Source organism: Dendropsophus ebraccatus, chromosome 7, assembly GCF_027789765.1.
Source record: "Dendropsophus ebraccatus isolate aDenEbr1 chromosome 7, aDenEbr1.pat, whole genome shotgun sequence".
Lineage (NCBI taxonomy): Eukaryota > Metazoa > Chordata > Amphibia > Anura > Hylidae > Dendropsophus > Dendropsophus ebraccatus.
In genome coordinates, this window is record NC_091460.1 from 104,779,398 (window position 1) to 104,794,296 (window position 14,899).

The 14,899-nt window shown below is 42.6% G+C and overlaps 1 protein-coding gene across 2 annotated transcripts in view; it reads right to left on the reverse strand.

Moving 5' to 3' along the window:
- Positions 1-7,881: 7,881 nt before the first annotated feature.
- The window catches only part of LOC138797641 (nucleolar protein dao-5-like), a 132,213-nt gene continuing 125,195 nt past the window's right edge, over positions 7,882-14,899 (reverse strand). For both annotated transcript variants that reach the window (XM_069978059.1, XM_069978057.1), the window contains exons 28-29: positions 13,152-13,242; positions 7,882-8,518 (exon numbers count right to left, since the gene is read on the reverse strand). In XM_069978059.1, the coding sequence (XP_069834160.1) occupies positions 8,373-8,518; positions 13,152-13,242 (237 nt within the window). In that variant the 3' untranslated portion in view covers positions 7,882-8,372. The remainder of the gene's footprint in view (positions 8,519-13,151; positions 13,243-14,899) is intronic.

Here is a 14,899-nt window from a genome sequence, read left to right on the forward strand (position 1 = left end):
GCTGGAAGTTTGTTCCAGTATTCTACTACTTTTTCAGTAAAATAATATTTTCTCACATTGCTTCTGATCTTTCCCCCAACTAACCTCTCACTGTGTCCTCTTGTTCTTGAGCTCAGTTTTTTTACTAAAAACACTTCCCTCCTGAACCTTATTTAGTCCTTTAACATACTTAAAGGTTTCAATCATGTCCCCCCTTTCCCTTCTTTCCTCCAGACTATACAGATTCAAATCTTTAAGTCTTTCCTGATATGGTTTATGCATTACACCCTCCACCATTTTTGTAGCCCGTCTTTGGACCCATTCAATTTTATCAATGTCCTTTTTTAGATGAGGTCTCCAGAACTGGACACAGTATTCCAGATGTGGCCTCACCAGAGCTCTATACAGCGGGATCACAATCTCCCTTTTCCTACTGGTTATACCTCTAGCTATACACCCCAGCATACGATTAGCTTTCCCCACCGCCTGGTTGCACTGGTGACTCATTTTAAGGCTGTCTGATATCACTACCCCTAAATCCTTCTCTTCTGAAGTCTTTTCCAACACAGTACTGCCGATGTGATACTTGGATAGAGGATTCCTCCTCCCCAAGTGCATTATTTTACATTTGGAAACGTTGAACTTCAATTTCCACTGTTTGGACCACTTATCTACCAAAGCTAAATTGTTTTCCGTATTACTGACACCTCCAGGAATATCAACCCTATTGCACACTTTTGTGTTGTCAGCAAACAGACAAACTTTACCTACCAAACCTTCTCCTATGTCACTTACAAACATATTAAAAAGAATAGGACCCAGAACAGACCCTTGTGGCACACCACTTGTAACCAGTCTCTGCTCGGAATATACACCATTAACAACAACCCTCTGATATCTATCCTTCGGCCAACCACAAATCCACTGAACTGTCCAGGGATTAAGTCCAATTTTCTCCAACTTCTCTATCAGCTCTTTATGGGGAACTGTTATAAAAGCTTTGCTGAAGTCCAGATAGGCGATATCCACAGCACCACCTTCATCCAGTACATTTGTGGCATAATTAAAGAAATCAATGAGATTAGTCTGACATGATCGGCCCTCAGTAAAGCCATGGTGGTTTGGATCCATCAAATTGTTGATTCTTAGGTGATCCATTATCTTCTTTTTTAGAAGAGTTTCCATCATTTTCACTACTACAGATGTCAGGCTCACTGGCCTGTAGTTACTGGGATCTTCTCTATTCCCCTTCTTGTGGATTGGTATAACATTGGCTGTTCTCCAATCATCGGGGACATCTCCTGTTAGCAGGGATTGGTTATACAGATCTGTCAGGGGGGGCAGCAATCACAGATCTGAGTTCTTTAAGAACCATGGGATGGATCCCATCTGGACCCATCGCCTTATTCAGCTTTAAACGGGCAAGTTCCTCTGCAACTTCAGTCTCTGAAAATACTGGAGCTGTACCCATATAGCTGAAGGCAATGCTGTGTCCAACCATTCTGTGATTGTGAAGGCCGCCTTCTGAAAACACTGAGCAGAAGTAACTATTCAAATAGTCAGCGACCGCCTTATCTCCATCAATAAACATATTCTCCCCATTACTTATTTAGTAATGCTGCAGCCATTCTTCTTCCTGTCACTTATGTATCTGAAGGTTTTATTCACCGCAGTAACAGATTTTGCCATTTCTTCTTCTTTTGAGGCTTTAGCAGCATTTATAATCTGCTTTGCCTCCTTCTGTATAATTTTATACGTCTCTCTGTCAGCTTCATTCCCAGTCTCCTTATACTTCCTATACGCTGCCTTTTTTCCTTTTACAATGGCCTTAACCTCTCTAGTAAATCATAATGGAATCTTCTTCCTTTTACTTTTGCTAACTTCTCGTACATGTAGTCTAGTTGCCTTTAATATGGCATTTTTTAATTCTGCCCACTGAGTGCTCGCTCCCGATGTTTTATCTCACCCTCTTAATTCTTTATCTAAATACTCCCCCATTTTATTAAAATCTGTCTTCCTAAAATCCAATACTCTTGTTGTAGTATGGGATTGGACGTAGTCAGTTTGTATGTCAAACCATAAACACTGGTGGTCACTGGAACCTAAGTTTTCTTCCACTCTAACTTCAGACACCCGATCCCCATTAGTAAATACTAAATCTAGAATGTTCTCTCCTCTGGTTGGCGACTTCACTAGCTGTTTTAGAGATGCCCCTGTAAGGGTCTCCATTACATTCTTGCTTTTACATGTAAGTGCAGAAGGGATATTCTAATCCACATCCGGCATGTTGAAGTCACCCATAACTACAATATCCCCCTTTAATGACATTTTAGTAATTTCATCCATCAGCATGTTATCATAGTCCTCGCTTTGCCCCGGAGGCCTATAGATAACACCTATCCTAATAACAGATCCCTCTTTGGACTGCATACAAACCCAGAGAGTCTCCAGCTCTTTATATGTATTTTGGATGACTGTCGATTTAAGACTATCCCTGACATAAATGGCTACCCCGCCTCCCCTTCTCTCTGCTCTGTCTTTCCTGTACAGAATATATCCCGGTATAGCTATTTCCCAATCATTAGACTCTTTGAACCAGGTCTCTGTTACAGCAACAAGGTCCAAATCATCTCTAGACATAATGGCCGTCAGCTCACAGATCTGGTTTCCTAAGCTGCGAGCATTCGTACATATTGCCCGAAGATTACTAAGCTTCATAATACCTTTATTCCCAACTTCATCTACCGCACCAACAGCATCTTCCTTACCACCAATAACCGCACCAACTATTGCATCTACAGCACCAACCCCTGTGCTTTCACCAATCTGGATACACTTATTTGTCTTTACTGGTCGGGGACAGAAATCCTCCTCCTCTATTATACTTCTGTCCCCTTCATCTAGTTTAAATGTCTGTCCAAGTTTTTTTTTACTTTTTATGCTTTTTATTAGTATATTACACAGCAGTACATATGTACTATTATGTAATTTATATTGTCAGTATTAAACACATTACAACATTTAGCCTTTGAGCCCCAGCCAGCACAGCTAAGATTGACAGCTGGTTTCTGTCGGTGATCCTGTGCATTAACCCCTTAAGGACTGAGACAATTTTCATTTTTGCACTTTAATTTTTATCCTCCTTTTGTTTAAAAGGCCATAGCACTTGAATTTTTTCACCTACAGACCCACATAAGCCCTTATTTTTTTTTTTCTATAAAATAATTGGGGATCAATGCTGTGTATATAATACAGCACTGATTGATTAGATCAGTGCTGTATTACTCTGGTCAGCTTCGGTCCAGATCTATGGATTATGGAGCCAGGATCAGAGTCATCCCGACACTGAGGCCCAGCTAGGTAACAAGAAGGGATCCATCCGCATTGCAGGGGGATCCATCCACTAGACACCAGGGATGGGGCTGTGCAGGGCATATATATGCAGCTGCATATAAATTTCAGACCCCCTCTGAACCCCTTCCCCCCTAGCGGCACCATGACATATCAGATACATCACGGGACGCCAAGGGGATAAACTTCAGAGTCCTTGCAATCAGTCATGACGAACCTGTACATCATAATGCGCTAAGACAATCTACACTATGTTATAGGTAGAGATGAGCGAACCAGATGGATTTCTGGTTCATATGAATCAGAGATCTCGGCGGCTGACTCCCGCTGCCTGTTCCCTCCGTGCAGTGGGTGGATACATCGTAAGGAACGCCTGGAAAACTGGGATACAGCCATTGGCAGTATCCCAGTTTTCCAGGCGTTCCTTACGATATATCCACCGGCGGCTGACTCCCGCAGGCAGCGGGAGTCAGCCGCCGAGATTTCTGATTCATACGAACCAGAAATCCGGCTGGTTCGCTCATCTCTAGTTATAGGATATCTACAATGTTACTGTAAGGGATTTACAATAAAGTGTGTTAAATGCAAAATCACTCTAAAAATACACTCTACCAAGCAAAAATATTCCAGAAACTAAAGTAAATAGTCATGTGTCTGACTATTCACTTTCTCATTTGTCTGGACTTAAAGGGGTATTCCACTAAAAAAATTCTTTGCAATATTTAATAGAATAGGATGTTATTACGGCCTCTGCACCATTTTTGATAATTTTTATGTGTCTCAGCTCATGTCAACACAAAAATACAGTTGCACTGAGACTTCTCCGTCTTGTTTATTACTCTTCCCCCCTCCTTTACAAGATGAGGGTCATGTCTCTGTTTTGGGCCAGGTAGTAAGTACGTACTGCTGCTAACCCGGCCCACTGCATAGACACAGGACAGTAGAGGCATGTCTGTGGTGTGAGGGGTGACAGAAGATACATTACCACAGCACAGCAGCCCCAGCGTACGTCTTTTCCGGGCTGAAGAATTAAATGGCGGCAGCAGCAGGGACCCTGCAAGGCAGCAACCCCGCACCTGTCCACGGCTCCCTCAACTGACGATGGCCGCCATTACACTGCACCCCTTATGCCTCACTGCACAGTATGGCCCCAAATACAAGTACATTTGTGGCCACTGACAGCGCTGGTAACACGAGAGCTACAGCGGGAACCACTCTTGGCAACAGGAGCTCACTCCTGACTCACTACATGGAGCCACTGCAAAAACTGGAGCTCACTCCTGACTCACTACAAGGAGCCACTGCATTCCCGCAGTAGCTCTATGTAGTCTGTCTGGAGTGACAGGGCTGTGGAGTCAGAGTCGTGGAGTCGGCACTAGTTTTGGCTGGAGTCGGAAAAAATGTACCGACTCCAGCTTTAAAAAAAATCTTTTAAAATTCATATCAAAACTCAATTTTAGTTTTGCTCATCAATATATATTATGAGCAACATTTTAATAGGACACTGGCCCTATCGTTGTCGGTCAATATTTGCCAGTTTGTTTCTGAGCTGGAAGAGTCCATTGTGTGGGGGGATATCTGTGCTGTTCTCTTCCTGGATGCTGGATGATTGTATATGAGCAGCAGTGTAATATGAAGATACCCTATGTAATATAGAGGAGGTGGAGGAGACATAAGTAGTTTAGCAGTAACCTCAGTCCTCAATGTGGTGTTTTCCTTCAGTGTTCTATGGCTGCTGCAGGCTGTGTGTGTTCGTGTGTTTGTGTGTGTGTGCGCTATGGCTGCAGCAGGCTGTGTGTGTTATAGCGTGCCCCCACACCCACAGTGACACCTCTATATCACTATCTGTGACTTCTCTATATCACTATGAGTGACCCCCTCTAGATCACTATGACTGATTACTTAGAAACATAGAAGTATGTCAGCAGGAAAAGACCACCTGCTCCATTTAGTCTAGTTGTGAGTTGTTCAGGACATGGAGGCTGGAGACTAGCTGCATCCACTGCACACACAAGAGAATCTACTTTATATCTTTCCTTATTCCCTCAGAAGTAGCCCCAGGATCATGAAGGACATTAGGGAGAAGCTGCTGAGCCAGTGCGATAAATAACTCCCCTGGTATACGACTGGCCATTTATGAAGGAGCAGGAGTCTGAGTCAGTCCTGATAAAATTCAGGAGTTGGACCTGCGGCTTACCAACTCCACAGCCCTGTGGAGTGAACTCCTGTTCCTGCAGTAGCTCCATGCAGTGTGTCAGTAGTGAGCTCCTGAAGTAGCTCAATGTAGCCTGTCAAGAGTAACCTCCTGACACAGGAGCCACGGCAACAGGAGGTCACTCCTGACAGGCTACATGAAGCTACTGCAAGTGCAGGAGCTCTCACTCCTGACACACTACATGGAGCTACGGCACAAACAGGAGCTAACTCCAGACAGACTACATAGAGCTACTGCGGGAATGCAGTAGCTCCATGTAATGTGTCAGGAGTGAGCTCCTGTTCTTGCAGTAGCTCCATGTATTGAGTAGGAGTGACCTCCTGTTGCCAAGTAGTTCCCGCAGAAGCTTTATGTAGTCTGTTGGGAGTGACCTCCTGTTGCCGAGCTGCCGCCCCCAGGAGCGTTACCATGGAAGCTCCCATCAGTGGCCACAGGTGTAAGTGTATTTGGGATGCCATGCATTCCCCCTCTGTCACTCCCCTCCCTCTGTTCTATCAGATGGCCCCCCCGTGTGTCCTATAATAGATATTGATAGTGATTGAGTGCCTATAAAGCACCAATCACTGCCAATCTTTGTTTTAGTGGGCTTGCTCCATGTATGACAGGATGGATAAGCGGGAGGGAGACATAGGAGGTGTGGTGCATGCTGGGATTTGGAGTCTCCTGGCCAGCACCATATTGAAAAGCATGACAGAACTTTAAAAACTTCGATATGGAGAACAGAAGCATGCAAAAATGGTGTCAAAACATTCAGGGGGACACAGTGAGTACAATATGGCTGCTTTCGTAATTCTTTTTTTTAAACAGCATTGGGTGGAATACCCCTTTAAATATGTTTTTTGATTTATTTTCCATATGTAATGTTTTTCTTAACATTCAATTTTGTGTAACAGTGATTTATGGGCAGTCCAAGTGTGGTCCATGGGTTGTTCATTCTGCCTATAGGAAATTTACTTACAAACGAATCTTTCCGAAACAACCAAGAGAGACTTCATAATCCACTAATCTGAGTCTCTCCCCAGCTGGCCCCGCTGCCATGTGGAATTCATGTTAACTGTAATTTAATTCTATAAGGCAATTGAGTCAGACACCAAGGATTGAAAGCCTGTAGAGATGAGAGCGACCGAAGAATGCTCATATCCGATCACTCTCATTTGAATACCGGTGACAGATAAAGTTGGATAAAGCCCTTGGGGTACTCAAATTGTGAGCATTCCAACTAGAGTATGATCAAGGCCACATAGTGGCCAAAACGCATCTAAGAAAAAATAGCAAGACCGCACCATGTTTATCTTTTATACTTTTTTTTAATACATTTTAGATGAACTTTAGTAAAAACCCATAACAAATAAGCTTTAAACATTTATGTGTAAAACTATCAAATAAAATTACCTTTACAAAACATACATAAAACCTGTTAATACAAATAGAAATAGTTGAACGGCACTGTGTAGACTTTAAGTCAGAACGGCTTCAAGCCAGTGGGTGCACGTCTCTCGGCAGTCGACCCTCCGACTCCACTGTATAGACAAATCAGGATCAGGAATACGGCACTCCAATTGTGAAAAAAGCGTGATAGTTTATTCACCCATACACGTACAGCGACGTTTCGACTCAAGCATGAGTCTTTTTCAAGCAAGTACATAGTGTCATACACGTGATATTTATACAAAGGGTACGCCCCCAGAAGGAGTGTGTCTCAATCAGTGGCATCATAAATAAACAATGTAGGCAATATATAAATATTGATTAATCAATATGGAGCTAGATTCAGAGAGGAAAGAAGAAGAAAAGTTAGAGAAAACTACTAAGGCCCCATTCACACGTCCGTGTCAGTTTTTACTGTCAGGAAATCCTGATCAGGAGGCCTTAAATGTCATCAGGATAGTATCAGGATTTCCTGACAGTAATCCGTTTTTACCTTCAGGAAACCATCAGGAAAAACCTTCAGGATTTCCTGATGAGAAGAAAAATAGGACATGTATTTCTGCAAACTGGATGGTCACAGCTTGCAGAATTACAACTCCCATCATGCTTGGCTGACAGGTCATGATGGAAGTTGTACTTCTGCAGTCTGTGGTCACCCAGGTTGCAGTACATGATGGGAGTTGTACTTCCGCAACCTGGATGGCCACAGGCTGCAGAACTACAACTCCCATCATGGCCTGTCAGCAGGGCATGATGGGAGTTTTAATGTCACCTGTCCTGGTCTCCTGGCCGCCGCGCCCGGCCGGGGGGGGGGGGAGGTTTCAGGGGTGCAGCGAGTGGGTGCGGGGGTGCCGCGAGTGGCCGCCGGCTGTGGGGGGGGGGGGGGGGGGGGGGGGGGGGGGGGGCGGGGGGGGTGCGTGGGCGCCACGTATGGCCGCGGGGGGGGGTTTGGGGGGGGATGCGGGGGCGCCGCGAGTGGCCGCCGGGGGTGCCTGCAGACAAGGACGAAGAGGCAGCAGGAGGCCGGGGCAGAGGCGGAAGGTGAGTGGAACTCCGGACGCTTTCCTGATGTGCATCAGGAAAGCGTCCGGGGTCTGGGCGCTCCCATAGACTCCTATGGGGGCATCCGGGCCGGATTTCCGGACGAAAATAGGACCGGTTCTAAAAAATCCGGTCCTATTTTCCGGAACGGACACTCTTCCGGTGTCCATGTCCAATGAAAGTCTATGCGTCCGGAAATCCGTCCGGATTTCCTGATAGGAAATCCGGGTGGTTTTTCCGGACGTGTGAAGGGGGCCTTAGGGAAAGGGACAGATTACAAATTATTCACATTTCCAATCAGAAAAAAATGTTGGACAACCTCTTTTAATTATTTAGGGTGCTCAGATTACACACCATTTTACAGTTTCTTGAATTGTCTATCTATTGAAAACAAACGTAGCCTGTCTACAAATGTCAAGGGTGTAATAGGTGGAAGCACTTTCAAACAAGTGAAGGCCAGCACTGCTACATTGTCCTGAAGATTGGTTATGAAGCAGTTATTACCTAAAAAACAATCAAAGATCATTAAATTAGTAAAGTTTCAGTTTAAAGACTGATGCATTTAAGTCGGATAACACTAGGTGGCAAAATTCCAACAATGTAAAAATAAGAACAAATAACGTCCATTATTTAACCCCTTAAGGACAGAGCCAATTTCAATTTTTGCGCTTTTGTTTTTTCCTCCTTGTGCTTAAAAGGCCACAGTGCTTGCATTTTTTTCACTAATTGTACTTTGCAATGACAGGCTTAATTTTTGCATAAAATACGGTATGAAATCAGGAAAAAATTATATGTGTGGTGAAATTGAAAATAAAACACTTTATTTCGAGGGGGGGTGGGGGGGGGGTTAGGAATGTGTTTACGCCGTTCGCCCTAGGTTAAAACTGACTTGTTATGCATGTTCCTTAAGTTAGCATGATTACAACGATACGTAGTTCAGGCGATACCAAATATGTTTATTTATTAATTATGCCTGGGCGACTTCTAGTAGTACAACTCTGATCTCTCATTGACATCTATGCAGTATAGTTACACTGCATAGATCAATGAGAGACGATTATGGTGCGGCCCCCCTCTAAACGCCCCTAACGATGCCAGGGTGTACGCTTACATACAGGGGTTAACAGCAGCAGTTATTAAAGTGGTATTATCACCCCCTTTCCATATAAGAAGTGCTCAGCACCATTCTTAAAGGGAATCTGTCACTAGGTTTATGCTGCCTTAAATGAAGTGACATAAACACCTAAGAGATCGGTGTATTACATTAATTTGTTTGGCAATTCTCCGAATATACAAGACAATAGGATTCTTGCCACACCACTCCCCCCCCCCAAATAGGAAATAATGGCCACACTGTAAAGCAGTGCACAAGGAGAAAAAAAACGGAAGTTCAAAAATGCAAACTGGCTCTGTCCTGAACCGCTTAAGGACAGAGCCAATTTTCGTTTTTGCGGTTTAGTTTTTTCCTCCTTGTGTTTAAAAGGCCATAGCACTTGCATTTTTCCACCTAGAGACCCACATGAGCCCTTATTTTTTGCGTCACTAATTGTACTTTGCAATGACAGGCTGAATTTTTGCATAAAGTACACTGCGAAACCAGGAAAAAATTCAATGAGTGGTGAAATCGAACAAAAAAACGATTTTTTTTTATTTAGGGGGTATTTGTTTTTACGCCATTCGCCCTGGGGTAAAACTGACGTTATGAATACAATGATATATAACATGTATAACTTTTATTGTATCTGATGGCCTGTAAAAAAAATCAAACCATTGTTAACAAATATATGTTCCTTAAAATCGCTCCATTCCCAGGACGGGAGAAAGGGGCGGCGCGATACGGGTGCTGGAACCGGGGAAGGTAAGTGACCGGCGGCTTCTATATCCACCCTCTCCCCAGCCATACACGAAAGATAACCCTGGCACGGAGTACCCCTTTAGGAATGGTGCTGAGAACTCCTTATATGGAAAGGGGATGACTATCACTTTAATGACCATGATCATTAATAACGACTGTTGTTTTGCAACAACGGACATTATTTGCCCCTTTTTTTTTAACATAGTGAGAGCATAACCCAAGTTTAACATTTTTCTGTAAGAGAAGTTCTTCTTGCTTTGTTCATGGTTATCCCAATGACACTAGGAGAGTGCCCAGATGGCTTGGAGGTCATGAAGACAGATAATCTTTATAAATCATAAACTATTCTCACAAACTAAGGGCCCTATTACACCAAAAGATCTCTGGCAGATCTAACAGATTTTTTCAGCCAAACCAAGGAACAGACTATAAACAGAGAAAAGTACGTAGAGGAAAGACTGGGATTTCTCCTTTTCAAATCCATTCCTGGCTTTGGCTTAAAAATATTTGTCTGATAATCTGTCAGACATCTTTTATTATAATAGGGCCCTAAGGGGAGAGCCAAACTGCGTTTCTGCAATCCGCTTTTTCGTCCTTTTTAGCAAAAAAAAACAACTGATGAAAAAACAGATGTATTTGTGTACATCCGTTTTTCAATTGACTTCCATTATAGTCTATAAAAAAAAAAGGATCAACGCATCCTTTTTTCATACTACAAAATACATACTACAAAATACTACGAAAACAGATGCATTTTGATCCTTTTTTTATAATGTAAGTCAATGGAAAAAACGGATCAAAACAGATGCATACAAATGCATTCGTTTTTTCATCCATTTATTGTAAAAACGGATGGTAAAAAAGTAGTGTGAACCCAGCCTAAGGCTACTTTCACATGTTTCGTAGTTTCAGTAAATTTAGAGCCCAATATGGATTCACAATCACCAAAAACTGCTTTTTTTTTTTTCCAAAAAAAATAAATAAATAATAATAATTACTGACAAGCTCTAGTACGGATCATGATTATGGGTCAGAATGTTTCATAAAAGTCTAAGGACGAGTCCGTCATTTTTACAGATGAAATGTCCATACATCTATATAAAATATGGATGAGTAATTTAAAAATGTTCCCTTCCCTTTTTTGATGGTGCACAAAAAATATGGATTATGGATGCAATAAAGATGCTTTATGGATTAATTTCTTTCGGATAGTGGATGAAGATTGTGGATGATTGCAGACATCATATACAGCCCTGAAAACTATGGAATGCGTGACTTTAGCCTAAATATCACATTAATAATAAGAAAAACAAAGTAAGTATCACAGCTTTGGCAGGACAATGATGTAGCTGGCACAAACACCTATTGTAATGGAGGCAAGTGGGTATCGATAAACAGGGGGACGACACTTTTATTATGGAGAGGAATCCAGCATCTTGTTTTCATTTGTGGTTATATCCCAAATTTATTTTTCCCCTCTGCTTCATGTAAAAATGCTAATTGTGGTATTGAGATGGGACTTGAGACAATGTGAAAAGCCCACTTAGCCATCTAGCGGCTGTAGCACTAAATAGTCTCAAGTCCTGTCTCAATACCAGGAGGCGTCTGGAGATGGAGTGGCCAATTGCAGGCAGCACCGTGGGAGTCAGGGAGGTAAGTGGGTGTTATTTTTTCCCACCCCTTTCTGACCTGTACAGAGTGTCACAACTCAACGTGTCCCTCAATCCCAAGACTGCCTTCTTTGCGCAGATCACCTGAGAAACATGGGATTTCCTGTGTTTAAAGAATCTAAAACACAGGAAGTGCCGTGTTTTCCAAGATAACTAAAAAAAGAAAACAAATGGATGTAAATTGCAAACATGCATTATATCACATCTACTGCATCTATTGCACAGCCCTGCAATAAACTGGATGTAAGGATATTGGAAATTGTCCTAGATGTCATAGGAGTGAGCAGCCTGTAACCATGACAAGGTGAATGCTCTTTATATAGAGGAAAGAAGGTTTCACCATAATGACGGACAGGGATTCTTTACTGTAAAAGTAGTGAGATAATGGAAAACTTTGCCATTAATGCTGTCATGGTTGACTCAAGGACTGGAATTTTTTGAAGAAAAAAACAACAAAAAAAAACTAGTTATGGCTACTAGAATATAGGCAAAAGGATGCTGATCCAGGGTTTTATTCAGACTGACAAATTTGGAGTCTGGATTTTTTTATCACTCCGGCATGGGGCAATTGGAATCTTGTAAAGGTTTTCTTGCCTTCCTCTGGATCAACAAAGTAGGATTAGGGCTCTATTACACAGGGCGATTATCGTGCAGAAATCGTTAAATCAAGCGATAACCGTTCCATGTGTATGCAGAAAACTATCGGGAAAAAAAAACGTTGTGTGTTATTGATCGTAAATTTAGCTCTGACCCTAAAATCATTAAGCCTTCGCTAATCGTTCAGTGTAATTGCACATTCATTGTTCATTCTTTTGCTGAGTGATGGAGTAAATGACTGTAGTTACGATCGTTGTAAGGATCATAACTAACAACTATCATTCTGTGTAATATTTTGCTGCGCATCCGTATCGTGAAATCTGCTGCGGATCCGGTAGGTGTGAAGGCACCCTAAGAATGATTCTGAGAACGCCTTATATGAAAAGGGGGTGACAATATAACTTTAACTGCTTTAGTATTTTATATAAAATGTTGTAGATTCCTTTTTTTTATGTACAAAATTATAAACTATTCCCATCCTGTGACATACTATATAGTCATGGTAAGCAGGCTGTTCCTACAAACTGAAGTAATAGCATATCACAGTAAGGGTGCAAAATAAGAGCTGTTCCAGTACCATCATCACATGTGGGTGACACCCAGCTCTAAATAATGGGAAGATAACTCCAGTACTGCCCATTTAACCCCCTAGATGTTGCAAGATGAATGTTGTCACTAGTTTTGAGCAGAGATGCCAAACTGTTTGGGATTGCATCCCCATAGCTGCCCTAGGAAGTCCTGGAAAATATGTAAACAGTCATAGGCGGTATCCATGTTTTCCAGGACTGCTTAGGGTGGCATCAAACGTCTGCAGCCAGGGGAGATAAATGTTGAGTGTTTGAGTTCAGAGAATATTGCTTAACCCTGAATATTTTGGCCTCTCCGCTCAACACTAGTAGAAGGTCAGATGGCTATACACTGATCAAAAAGATTTTATTGTTATGTTCAATATACCATTTGGCCTTATTTTATAACTTTTAGGCATAAAGAAAACAATTCAAACTGTTTCCCTTACCAGGAGGAACGAAAAAGGAGTCTCCAGCTTCTAAAATGCTTTTTGACTTGTGTAACTTCAGTAGCACCGGACCATTTTCAACATGGTAAAGCTATAATAAAGGCAATATTAGAAATATCAATTCTAATATTAAAACCAGATTATTAGTTTAAAAAAAAGGAGAAAAAAGGAAATTTAAAGGAGAAGGCCCATGAAATGGGAAAAAAAAAATCAGAAGGGTGGGGGGTTCAGGAACCCAAAAACAAAATATACTTGCCCATCTCTGTGCCCCATTGCGCCGCTCTTGCGTCCCATTAACTAGCTCTTCCAGCTGCAACATAATGTACCCAGGTGACCACTTGCCCGCTCACCCAATCAGTGAGTGGGGGGAGAAGGACACTGCCCCAGTAACTGACTAGCTAAACGGGCAATCACTGAGCTGGGCTGTGATGTTGCAGCAGGAGGAGACTGGTACGTAACTGATCAGGATTCCAGCAGAAAAATGACAGCCAATGGCCCTCAGCAAAGCTTGGGAACAGCACAATGGAGGCATGGAGACTAGTAAACATACACTGTTATTTCCCGCACCCCACTGCCTGTGTGCCTTTATTTCATGTGACTTCAGTTTAAAAAAAAAGCGTAACTATAAAATATTTTGACCATTTGACCATTTAGTTTTAGTTATCATAGGCCATGATAACAATTTTTGCAATATACATTAATAAGCTAAAATGAAATTTTTTTTTAAATACATGAAGCTGAATGCCCTGTCAGCTCTGTGTCTGCTCCGGTGTTATTTCTGCAATTCTACTGGACACACCCCTCCCTGGAAATAGGTACAGAGTAGCAGCTAGGTACAGACTAACAGCAGCATCAGATAACAGCCCTGACAGAAAGAAACAAAACATCCTCCCACACCTCCTAGCAGCACGTTCTCCCCCCTCCCCTCACAGAGGTCACTTAGCAGAGCTGAGGGTGTTTTGTGTGAGGAGCAGCGCAGGGGAGGAGCTGGATGGAGGGACAAGAACCCAGTGCTTCACCCAGGGGGAACATGCCAGCCATGACTCCAATGTACTGCATGAGGGGGAGTGGGTGAGTCACTGAGGTGAGGACTACAAGTCCCAGCACAACACAGCTGTAGTCCTTTCATAGTACATATAACATTTACTATCAGATGTCTGCAGCAGGTGCCCCCTCCTACAGTGTTATGAGAGCAGATGACTATCTAATCCCACTCTTTGTGATACCATTTGCTGGGGCTCTGTGTCTAATCCCACTGTGTGTGATACCATCTGCTGGGGCTCTGTATCTAATCCCACTGTGTGATACTGTATGCTGGGGCTCTATCTGATCTCACTGTGTGTGATACCATCTGCTGAGGTGCTGGTCAGTGACTGGAGGGACCCAGCCTGGGAGATGAGGGATAGGCCACGCCCACTTTCTGTCAGCAGGGAGAAAAATTTATTTATTCTTCTGAGCCAAACAACTGGGGATATCTCTGCAAGCACACACTACCAACACAGTTTATGGCTCTTTTTAAAGGGAAACAAATGGTCTTTTTGAGAAATTTCATTTTTTTGGCTACTTAAATTATAGTTATGCTTTAAATTCGATTACAAAAAGGACCTTCTGGGCTACTCTCTGCTGGCTACACGACAGATTATTTCAGTTTGTGGAGATCGCAGACTCCCCCTCTCTAGGAGTCAATGGGTCGAGGCCTTTCACTCAATCATAATGGAGGTGCTCAGGGTGGATAAGCATAAAGTTGG